Source organism: Magallana gigas, chromosome 2 (assembly GCF_963853765.1).
Source record: "Magallana gigas chromosome 2, xbMagGiga1.1, whole genome shotgun sequence".
Classification (NCBI taxonomy): Eukaryota; Metazoa; Mollusca; class Bivalvia; order Ostreida; family Ostreidae; genus Magallana; species Magallana gigas.
The window spans coordinates 36,427,992-36,440,292 of NC_088854.1; the positions used below are offsets into that span (position 1 = coordinate 36,427,992).

Consider the following 12,301-nt stretch of genomic DNA (forward strand, 5'->3'; position numbering starts at 1 on the left):
TGAAACATGTTTTTAAGTCTAAAATTTAGGTCATAGCTGAATAATATATAAAATCATTGTCTGGGGCATATATTCTCTCCCCTTGTTCTTATATGGTTCATACTTCACTCACAGAGTGTCTTTTGTCAAAGGGTGTGCAATGTGTAGGGTGGGGCCACAATGGGGGAGGGGGGGGGGTGAAATTTTACATGGGATATATAGAGTAAATCTTTAAAAATCTTCTCCTTAGAAGCCAGGAAAGCTGAAATTTGTGTGGAAGCATCCTCAGGTAGGGTAGATTTAAGTTTGTTCAAATCATGATCCAAGGGGGGTAGGTGGGGCCACAATAGGGGGGGGGGTGGTCAAACTTTTACACAGTAACTAGATAATATCCTGCGCAAGCTATATCATGCGCAAGCACAGAAATAACGTTTTACATATTAATTGATTTGTATGTTGATACAGAATTTTTTTTTCATTTTCTTATATGCTGTGTCCAAATTTTTTCTTAATTTTATTTTCTCCATTTTTTAAAATTGGAATTTAAAAACAAATGGATGGATATTAAAAGGATATAACACTAACGTACATTTTATTCTTTCATAATTTATTCATATAGATGTAGAGGTATGAAAATGTAATGTAATCTTAAAAAGCACATGCACTTATAAAAATCTATTTGCCAAGAAACACTAACTTTAGTAGAAGCAACCTAACATTTTGACATTGCTGATTTTTTAAAATTGTTTAGACTTTGGCGCCTGGATGATTCTTTGGGCCCCACAAGGGGTTTAGAGTTTGATGTAGGTTTATATCCCATATATAAACAATTGTTTAGGATTGTTTTGAGATGACTATAAAATCATCCTGTTAGAAAAGGGACTTATATCACAAACATACGAATACCCAGGGGAAAAAATGGATTTTATTTATACATGATCTACATGTATTATACTTCATTGACCAGATAGTTTGTATAATGATTCCATTATGATTAAGCTGATTTTATTATACCTATCATTCCTCATGTGAGCAATGTGGCCCATGGGCCTCTTGTTTTTACTTATCGTTTACAGTTTGATCTCACTTTTAGCAACTGAAAACTGCATGTCTTAATAAGACAAAATATTTTGAATTTGATCAGGGTTCATCAACAGGTTATTTGTTAACTTTTATGGCTTCAGTCATTAGGAAATGTAAATTTGTGGAAAATGATCCAAACAAAACCATCTTTCGCTACCCATACAAAAAAAAGTTACACTTAGTCATAACTTTTCTGTAACTAAAGTGTAACTTTTATGTACCTAAGATTTAGGCACATAAAAGTTATAACTTTTTTGTACCTAGATTGGACTTAAACTTTTTGCCCTATAACTAAAATGTACCTACATGGAACTTAGAAATTTCTTAGTATAACTAAAATGTACCTACATTGAACTTAGAAACTTTTCAGTATAACTAAAATGTACCTACATTGAACTTAGAAACTTTTCAGTATAACTAAAATGTACCTACATTGAACTTAGAAACTTTTCAGTATAACTGAAATGTACCTACATTGAACTTAGAAAATTTCAGTATAACTGAAATGTACCTACATTGAACTTAGAAACTTTTCAGTATAACTAAAATGTACCTACACTGAACTTAGTCAATTTGTGAATGTGTTTGGACTTTGTCATTTTTACACTAAAAATTTAAGTGAATCTTATCCAAGAGGTTCAAGTCTAAAGTAGACTTTTATCACAATAAATCTAAAAACTAATACAAAATATCGTTATAACTTTGTTTTTTATAAAAATCACCATAAGCATGATAAGTGGGGGGGGGGGGGGGGGTAGATGTAGGTTAGTAAAATCACTAAGATTTGTTTGAAAACAATGACATAACCATTATAACGGGAATCCAGTCCATCAATTGCAACACAAACACCTGTCCAAAATTTTATTGTTTTTATAAGGCAGAAACAGGAAATCACTTTCCGCCTGAACGCACACACATCCCAGGTTAACAGTAAAGGGTGTCGAAAGAGGTCATGATTAGTCCGTGCTGTGATGACACTGATGTTTGTTTAAGATAAAAAGTTTATGTGTGTGTTTTGACCAGCAGACATTTTCATTTTGCTCCTGCAAGCATTATTTTGTTATCTGTCTGTTGAACATCATTAGACATATTACGATTTCGTTTAAACACTGTTAAATACTTTATATTATCACTGAAAGTTTTTCCAACTTTTCATGGCCTACCCATGAATAAAGGAATAGAGTAGATTTCTAGAAATTGATTCAGAATTTTCCCACGACATCGAATGCATGCGAAGAAAGGGGGGGGGGGGGTGGGTGGGAGGGGTGGTAGCATTGTTTGTTATTATGAGATGGGTTCACCATATTTATTCACATATTTGATTAATAGACATGCTGTTAACAAAGAACAGTACTGCTATTTCCATCTGTACGTTTTCCCAGTACTAGCCTATCTCTCATCGTAATTTATAACAACACATAGCTATAAGGACTGTGTTTTAAACTTTGGGAAACATGTTTTATTTTTAAAAAATGTTATAATTTTTGGTTTTACATATTCATCAATTGTAAAAATGCATTGGTATTTAAATTCATTTAGTTTTTAAAATTCCCTCAAATTATTCAAAATGGCGGCTCTTGAGACCGGAAATGCCCAGTTTTGATGATCGGTTAATAAACTAACAGGTTGTAAGGAAAGAAAATATTACTAAAGTTTGTTTCATTTAAATGCAGAATTCTTTAGATAATATTAAGTAAATAATATTGTTTTTTAACTAAAATAATTTTAAAGATTTATCCCGGTATTAATCGTGGCTGTATCGTGATTGGCCAAAATTTCAAACTTTGACTTTCGTGAATTCTGATTGGACAATTGCCATTCCGCCATCAAATTTTGAAATGGGCAAAGAAGACAGGAGTTGTTGTGAAGATTTTCCTGATTTTTTCAAGAAATATGCAGAATCACAGCGTGTTGTATGTAGTAATGAAACTGCAAGCAGTGGTATCATAAAGATAGACATGCTTAAGACCTGGATGATATGGCTTTAGTTGTGGATGACCATTTCCATTCAGGGTAAGTCTGATATACAAACAAGTGACATTTTAAATAATTCATTTGTGTTTGCTTATCTCAATTTCTATATTATTGCTTTGCACTTAGAAATGAATTCCATTTGGAATATTTCTAGAATTCTAATAAGAAGTGCATGATTTTATCAATTATATCAAAGTTTATGCAGCCATGTATATCTAGTGATGTACATTCTATATATAATCAAATTATGGCAGACTCTTTTTAAAAAAAGTATCATTGTATTGCAGAAAAAATCCCAACCAAGTCCAGCTAGCAGAATGTACACCAGATTGAAGATACATCATTAATACAAGATGAAAAAAGTAAGTGTGTGTGTTTATCAAGTAGAAATAAGATATACAGATTTTAACCATATATTATGTATATCCTTTAGTATAATGAATTATTGTAAATCTGAGAATATAATGGCAACTGCTGTATCAATGCTGACTTTTTGTTTTAGAGGGGAGGGGGGGGGGGAGTACCAGGTCAACAGAGAATTGAAAAGTGTTACTTATATTTAATAATAATTTATGCTACATATATTGAAATTTGTCAAACAGTATCATGTTTTAAATTTTATTGCCTTCTTTTAGATTAATGGAGGACAAGGATAATACTATGAAAGAGATCAGATGCAAGAGCAACCGTTCCCATAGAAATACATGCAGCCGTGTAAACAGAAACCAGTTTTCACCTGCCAGGTGCTGGTCAAATATATATTCAACTTGGTATGCTATATAATTTTCTGTTTTAAGTATAAGGTAGTTGTCAAGGATTTTAACAGTTACAATGAAAGTACATGTAGTAAGAAATTGCCATGATAATGAAACATTCTTTTTTATACATTTTAGGAACAGATTCAAGAAACAGATCCAGTTGTTTGCTGATAGATTACTGCAGGTCATTGGTATCATCTAGAACCAGGACTGTTTTAAAAATCATACTAGTATGTTTGGAACAAAATCATGCTAGTATATGTTAGGAATTTAACCTAAAACATGCTTTATGAAGGTTTTGGTCAAATTTGGTTTACAAAATAATGTTTTTCAAACTTTCTATTTAAATTTAGCAAGAACATTAGACACACATGTAATCCCAAATGCTTTTATGTTAGATTATTGCTTTATTTCAAAAACTTGCATATAGGGTCTGTAATGATTTGAGATAATTATGTAAACAATAAAATGCTTTCTTTGGTGATATATGCGGGATATGAATGTAGCGACATTGCAGAAAAAATACATTACCCGCATTTGCTCCCTTCATTACCTGCATGAATCGTCAAAGAAAGCATTATAATGTTTATATTTACATCTTTCTTTTAACAAATTAATAAATTGTTTGTAAAGAGTAAGTAAAATTTACTATATTATTCTTAATGTACATAGTACGTTAGCTAAAAGAAACAGCCAAATTGTCTTCAATGGGAATGTGAGTCTGCATTGATATCATCCTGATTATTTCAGTGATTTTTCTATGGTCATACAGGTTTCGACCAATCGTTAAACAAGGCGTTAACTATAAGTTTCCATAAGAAATGGAGGAAAGCATACTCATTAGATGTAAATATAATTCAGTAAACATATTGATTAACAAAAACATTGACTTGTGTTCTTTTGCTCACATGAACAGAGCTGTTTTAAATTCCTATTCAAGAGCAAAAACAATTTGATGAAAAGTTCTTTGTCAACATTAGGGACTTTTTTTCATCAGTATAACACCTGTACATGTACCTGGGGTTTTTTTATCTGAAGTTTATGATACAAATAAATATTTTTTGCCTACATCTGTAATTTTTCTGTGTAACTTTTCTGTACCTAAATGATAACTTTTTTGTACCTACATCTATAACTTTTCTGTACCTAAACAATAACTTTTCTGTAACTTTATGTATAACTTTTCTGTACCTACATCTATAACTTTTCTGTACCTAAATGATAACTTTTCTGTAACTATATGTATAACTTTTCTGTACCTACATCTATAACTTTTCTGTACCTAAATGATAACTTTTCTGTAACTATTTGTATAACTTTTCTGTACCTACATCTATAACTTTTCTGTACCTAAATGATAACTTTTCTGTAACTATACGTATAACTTTTCTGTAACTATACGTATAACTTTTCTGTACCTAAATGATAACTTTTCTGTAACTATATGTATAACTTTTCTGTACCTACATCTATAACTTTTCTGTACCTAAATGATAACTTTTCTGTACCTATATGTATAACTTTTTTGTACCTAAATGATAACTTTTCTGTAACTTTAATTTGTAACTTTTTTGTACCTAAATGATAACTTAATTATAACTTTTTGATAACTTTTTTGTACCTATTTTATTTTTATGAAAAAATAAATTGTCAATAGTTACACTCTAGTTATGACTTTTTTGTACTTAAGCAAAAAGTTACAATATAGGTATAACTTTTTGATGCTAATTTGGAACCATAATTGATCAGATGGTTCCAAATTGTGCTAACTTTGTTATGACTTTTTTGTAACTTTTTTAAGGGCTTATAGGTATAACTTTTTAGTGCTTTTTTTTGGTATGGGTATAGATCTCGGGGCAAACACCCAATTCATTGAGTACTAACAAAAATCTTCTTTGCCACTTCTAAGTTGCAGCAAAAAAATTCAAAGCATGATTGAATGCATCCATGTTTTCACCAATTGGCTTTTTTTTTCTTCCAGAAGTCAAAATTCTCAGTACAATGCTCAGATGGCTTGAAGGGAAAGAAGAAAAGTGTCGCAGTCTAAGGTCTGAACAAGTACAACAGCTGTTGAAGAACAGAGAATATTCTGACTGCCCCATTTGTCACTCATGTATCCTTTATAATGCTACTCACAGGTGCTTTAATCATGAAAATAATGGTATTTAATTTCAAGTCTGTGGAAAACTTAAGTTAAGGAACTGTGTTGCAAAAGGTGTGTTTTTATTTTAATGATGGAAGTTACAAACTTCAGGCATAATCAGACATCTAGCATCAACACTAGAAATGTCTTGTTTTGAGTATAGTTCATTCAAACAACAATCAGTAGCGTAATACTTGACTAGTGTAAGCTCTAAAAGAAGAAGAATTGACATCATTTTGTCCAAATGGACACACATTTGGTAAGTGTTGCATATATATACTGCTTACGGTGATCCTTCTTATTTATGTAAGGCAATTGTAACACATGCATGGTGAGCTTTTATTGAAAAAAAACCTGTGATTACCAGGAGCAGTCCTCTGTCTGTCCGAAGCATACTGTATTTTTCTCTCCCTTTGGCCTTACCTGGCTAAAACTTCACTCACAGAGTGCCTTTGGGTAAGGGGTGCACAGTTTCTTTGAACCAAGTTTCTAAGTCTAAATCTGAGATTTTGGCAATATTATGTAAAAGAAAAAAAAAATCATTGTCTGGATCATATACCCCGGTATTCTTTCCTGTTGGTCCAGTCTGACTCATACCTCATAACCTCAACCACATTGTGTCTTTGGTCTAAGGGTGTGTAGACGTGACCTAGAACGAAGTTTCTAGGTCAATGGTCAAGGTCATATCAGACCATACAAAAGTTCTTTTATTTTCAGAGCATAAATACTCTCCCCTTAGCCCTATCTAACTCATACTTCACATTAACACAGCTTTTGGATAAAGGTGGTGCAGTGACCTTGAACCAAGTTTAAGGTCTTTCGAGATCAAATTAAGGTCATAGCAAATCTTTAGACCATTATTTTATTTCCCATTGGTTTAATCTTGCTCAGATTAAACCAGAAAAATTCCTTAAAATGAGAGGTAATGTTCTATGCCAACTGGAAAATTTCTAAGTATAAGTTAAGGTAGCAAGGGACAGTTTCAAATATAATTATCCATCAATATTTTTGTAAAATTGAGAATTGCTGTACTTAAAGGCATATGAGTGTTGCTAAAATTCATGAAATGATTTTTAATGATTATCAGTAGTTAGAGGGATGTCTCCTGTTGAAATTGGTATGCAATATGTAGGCCCCTAATGTTAGGGGAATTAAAATGTGAAACTTGTGGCTACTACTGTTGTGTTGACTTTAAAGGGAGGTAAAATAATATGAGAAGTAGGTGAATGGGACATAGTAAACGATACATTGGTAAGTTTCTGACTTGTAAACGTGCGACATGCACTTACTTGTTTGAACCAAGTTTCTAGGTCAAAATCCAAGGTCAGAGATGTCACATAAAGAGTGGTTTTAGGGTGAGCAATGACTTGGACCAACTTAAGAGGTTAATGGTGATTGTCATAGCAGGTATTTATGAAACCAATTTTGGAATCATCTGTCTCATGCTTTACCAAGACTACCTGTATAGTAAAGGATGTGTAGTGACCTTGAATTAAGTTTATATGTTAAATGTCAAGGTCATAACATATATCTGTAAAGTCCTTGTCAAGAGCTTATATTCTGAAAAAAAAAATCAGGAGAGAACATAAATAGGCATTATGCCTGCTGTTCAATCCATTTCAATGTATCTATATACTTAAATAAAATACTTCTTAAATTGAAAGAGCTTATTTTCTCTGTTTGCGGGCTAATCTTCCTTATCGAATGTTATGGTTAATGCAATTTTCTTACAATGCTTTTCATTCCAATGTGTTTTAGAGTGGATCTTGTGTGATGGTCAATTTTAATTTGAATTATATCTTAATTATCTATCACTGCTCCATAAAAATAAAAGAGAGATGGTCACTATTTTAATTTGAATTATATCTTGATTATTTATCACTGCTCCATGAAAATAAAATCAGTTTTCATTACAGGAATTTGTTGTTTGACATTTTTGCCTTGTTCCACAACATACAGAACCTGTATTAACTGCAACAGTTTAGCCCTTCCTTTAGAGAATATCAAAGGTATGAAGTGCTTTCAGAGATTACTTCCTTTGGGTTTAATTCACCCAAATTAGGAAGAACCCTTAATTATTATAAATTTATTATTCAATGCTGTTTGTTTGTTTGTTTGGTTTTTTTTTGGAGAGTATAGCTTTGATAACATAACTTCTCTATTGCCAGGTATATCCTTTTTGGCTGATGAGGAATGTTCTCTATGTGGAGGAATGCTTTTTTGAAGAAAGAGTCATTAGATGAAATCTATTATGATCAATGTATGAACAATTTCAGCAACGTAGAATATGAAAAAGATGCTCAAAGGAGATCTGGTCATATTTTGTCAATAAAAGTCTGGATCAAAAGTAAGGTTATTATCAATTCTGTATGCTAGAGTCGAGTTATATTTTTGAAAAGATTTTCTTCATAGCCATGCAAAATTGTAACTTTTTAGAGAGAGTGAGAAAGAGAAAGAGAGAGAGCTTTTGTTACATTTGTGATGGTGATTTACTGGAATTATTCATTTAGTAGGAAGTTAATTCTTTACATTTATGTAAATTTAGATTTTTTAAATTAAAAAGGAAATATATGATACAGAAAAATATTCTTTAACTCATGATGCAGTCACCTAAGTCTTTCAGGGTTATCATTGCTATCCCGGCCTTTTTTGTCTTTTGTTGTGCATTAAAGAGACAGTACGGCACATCTTTTTTAAAAAATTTACTTGAAAAGATTTTCTGATTGGGTTCGGTATTTTTTTACAACTCATAAATGTATAAACTATGAGAAAATGACAATTTTCTCCATGTAATAAATCTAATTATTTCATGAAAATTAATAAGAATGAATAACCCATGCACATTTACATCCAGCCTGTTACAGGGTTCAACCTTCTATACTATTACGCATGAGTATTTACCGTAAACAAAACACATGCAGGGCTCGCAAAGATTCTCCTGGACACGTTTGTTGATAGAATTATGTCCTTTCTACTTCACCCAGGTAATAATTGTTCAAAGTTTTAGAATAACCACTATTATTATTTTGTAAGCATGTAATTTGCGTGTTTATCATAGGAGTTGCTAAAACCTACATGTACGAGGGTTGTCCCAAAATAGCGTAGACAAGTGGCGTTATTCAGTTAATCGAAGACAAAGGAAGATGAAATTTGTGCCACAAAGGGTTCAAGAAAGTTGCATTCAAATAATGTTTTAAAATCGAATATTGTTGGAGATTAAATTAGTGAAATGAAGGCATGTTAGATCAAAAATTCGACATGCGGCGCAATGTCAAAAACAAAAAGTTAAAATCAACTTATTGAATTGAAAATTGGGCGGAAAAGTACTTTTCGAATGAAAAAATTCAAATAAAACATACACTGATATTTGATAATAGTTCTATTATTTACTCAGAAAATGTTTTGGCTATAACAAAACTTTTAAATATTTTATAGCGCGTTTTGTGACAAGTTGAAAAGTTAACTGGTAATAAAATGACGTTGTCAGCGTTTAAGGCGGCGCAGCAGTAACTGATACAATTTTGTAAAGACCATGAAAAATCCTGAGCGGCTTAGGAATTAAATGAAATTAACAAAATCGATGAGAAATGCGTTTTGTGAATAAGTAGTTAAACAACATTGAAAATATTTGAACAAGTATGAGACAATAAGTGGAAAAAAAGAAACCCCGAACGATATCAATGGACGTCAAAATGTTAAACGACACATTTCGGTAAGACGGACGTTAGACAACAAGTACAGGGCAAGTTTGGAGCCGACAGATCCTTTGTACTTAGAAAATATTTAAAAAACAAAACTAGAAATATATATTGAATATGCACGCATGGTACATGTTCAAAGATAATATATATTCTAAGACATTTTCGGAAATAAAACGTAAATGTTATTGTAAACGATGTGAAAGGTTTAGCAACAACGTAAAACTGGAAATTTTCGACGCCGCATATTGCGCCGCCTGGCAAAACTTGTTGTTACTAATTATTCATTTTCTCGAGAAATAAATAAAGTACAGATTTGAACTTTTCAGCATTATTTGCCAAAGGGTCATTGAAGAAAACAAAGAAGTCTAATGAAATTGCAGTGAACAGATTATAAATTATGTGTCCTGTCTACATTATTTTGGGACAACCCTCGTATATCCATTTTTGTGAAGCCCCTTGAGGGTTTATTTGACATATTCATGTTTGTTATTGTGATATCATATATATATATGACCGCTTCACCTCTCAAAATGCTCTAAATTATGGTTGTCTGTTGCTTTAAATTACAATGTATGTAAAGAAAACCAATTCATTTATCAGTTAACTTTAAATTGAACATTGCAATTCATTTCTTAAGTATTCCTTACGACTTAAAATGCACTTACATCTGATCAAGTCTTTTCTATCAAAAAATGCACTTCTCTACTCTACCTGTCTTGGGCACCTATCAGGCAAACCTGGTAAATATTCATGTCAATGATGAGCAATAATGTTCCAATCAGTCAAAATTTAGCTTAATAATATTTTTTTTTATTATAACAGAAGGGTTTTTTGAAACAGAAGAATACATTTAGAATTTATTGGATCTTTACAAATCCCAACCATCAAAAGAGTGTCACTTATAAACATGTAGCTCTTGCCTTTTCTAGGGGCATTCTTACCCTATAGTGTTTTTGTGAATTTGGAAGTTGGAATAAATTCTCTGATGATAAGGAAAAGCAGAAGCTTTTCATCAACCTCTTATTTTCTTCAGTTAATGTTGGAAAGAAAATTAGGAGTTCGGATAAATTGTAAAGCAAATTTTAATAGATCTAAACAAAAACATTCGAAGAACACACACACACACATATATATAGTAAAGTATAACACACAATTTTACTTTGGCATCAGTAGGGGCAGACTCAGCCTTTAATGTTAATTAAACGATAACCAGTTTAAGGCAGCTGGTCCAGTTGCAGGAGCCGAAAGAGAAGTAGTTCAATTGTACCAGTCAACTCGGTGCAACTAGAGCATCTTGAGACCAGTCTTACGTCCAGTGGATCTCAACTCGGTGTAGCAGCAGTGGAAGACTGTCAGAAACCAGTTCCAGGCTACCGGAGCCGCAAGAGAGCCAATGGAAGATTGTTGATAATTTATTTACTCTATGAAACTTCCAAAGAAGAATCAGTGTTAACAAAAAAGTAATTGTATTTCTTCATAGGGAAGTTGCAGGAGCCAGAAAATATATTATTTCTGTCAAATGAAAACAGAATTTTTGGAAAATTTAATGAATTTTTTGATTAAATGGTGGTGTGTTACTGAACCATTGGCACATAACTCTTTTCTATCTCCCAAAAGCAGTGATGAATTCTGCAATTGAGAGTTGTTTGTGTAGTCTGGGAACCTCGTTTTTAATGAGGTTGATTACGATGTTTAATTTTTCTGGCTGAGACTCATACTTGGATATTTAGAGTTCTGCCAGATTGACATCTTTCCTTTCCCAAATCTTTTTCCTTAGCTTGTCGCATACAACATTTAGATGAGGAATGCAACCTGTTGGGATTTGCAAATGCAAATTGGAATGCAACCTGATGGGATGCCATAGTGCCATACTCTGATTGTGGTAAATTGTACTCACCTGATGACCTAGATGTTGAGCCCTGGCCAGAAAAATGTTGCTGCTGAATCGTCACCATAGTGGTATCCAATGAATTATCTTCGGCTTTCTTCTTTTCTGCAACTAGATTTATGACTGTATTTTGCAAACCCAACACTGTCTGCTGCATGCTTTGCATGATGTTCAACATGTTGTACATCATACTATTGTGTGCAGCGGCCATGTTTGTTGACAAACCTGATCATAATTCCCACGAAATTTTACTAGGCTTAGTTGTCACTTGTCTCCCCAATTCTGTATTAAGCGGGATGTTATTATCCTCCATGTTGGATTCCACATTTGTAGAAATGGTATCGGCGATCAACACATTGTTTATCCGAGTACCTGCGTATTTAGGGGACATTTTTTCATCACTACTTTACCAATGTTCGCAGGGACACGAATTCGAAGTTTTGGTAGTTCCAACAATTTTAAGGCATTAAAAAATGGCTCTGATTTTGAGAGCAGTCAGCCATTACTACACGGTCCTCCGCATCCTAGAATAACAGTGTCAAGATTTTTTTGTTATTGAATATTAAACTTATTCACACGATCCAATTCATCACATAACAGGATGCATTCTTTAGGAATATGGGTTCTATACATACGGTAGAATAATAGAAAGTCTGTGAAACGACCAAAGATATTAGGATTACTTTACAAACTTCAGCGCACAGCTTGTAGATGAATCTACACTATAAAAAGCAGCCAATCAGATTGCAGCAACATAATTTTTGACTTGGGGAAT

The 12,301-nt window shown here is 32.6% G+C and overlaps 1 protein-coding gene and 1 long non-coding RNA gene across 3 annotated transcripts in view; both read left to right on the forward strand.

The window, feature by feature from the left end:
- The window catches only part of LOC105334138 (general transcription factor 3C polypeptide 4), a 41,620-nt gene extending 29,649 nt beyond the window's left edge, over positions 1-11,971 (forward strand). Inside the window, exons 16-19 of the mRNA XM_034446370.2 lie at positions 5,776-5,907; positions 6,146-6,196; positions 7,854-7,946; positions 8,106-11,971. Coding sequence (XP_034302261.2) covers positions 5,776-5,907; positions 6,146-6,196; positions 7,854-7,946; positions 8,106-8,161 — 332 coding nt within the window. The 3' untranslated portion in view covers positions 8,162-11,971. The remainder of the gene's footprint in view (positions 1-5,775; positions 5,908-6,145; positions 6,197-7,853; positions 7,947-8,105) is intronic.
- On the forward strand, positions 2,309-5,188 carry LOC117683145 (uncharacterized). Of its 2 annotated transcripts, XR_010711073.1 has the most exons (4): positions 2,309-3,075; positions 3,324-3,398; positions 3,672-3,806; positions 3,930-5,188. It is a non-coding gene; the product is annotated as an uncharacterized lncRNA (long non-coding RNA). The 2 variants fall into 2 exon arrangements; XR_010711072.1 differs by having other exon boundaries at positions 2,309-3,398; positions 3,930-5,187.
- Positions 11,972-12,301: the final 330 nt, after the last annotated feature.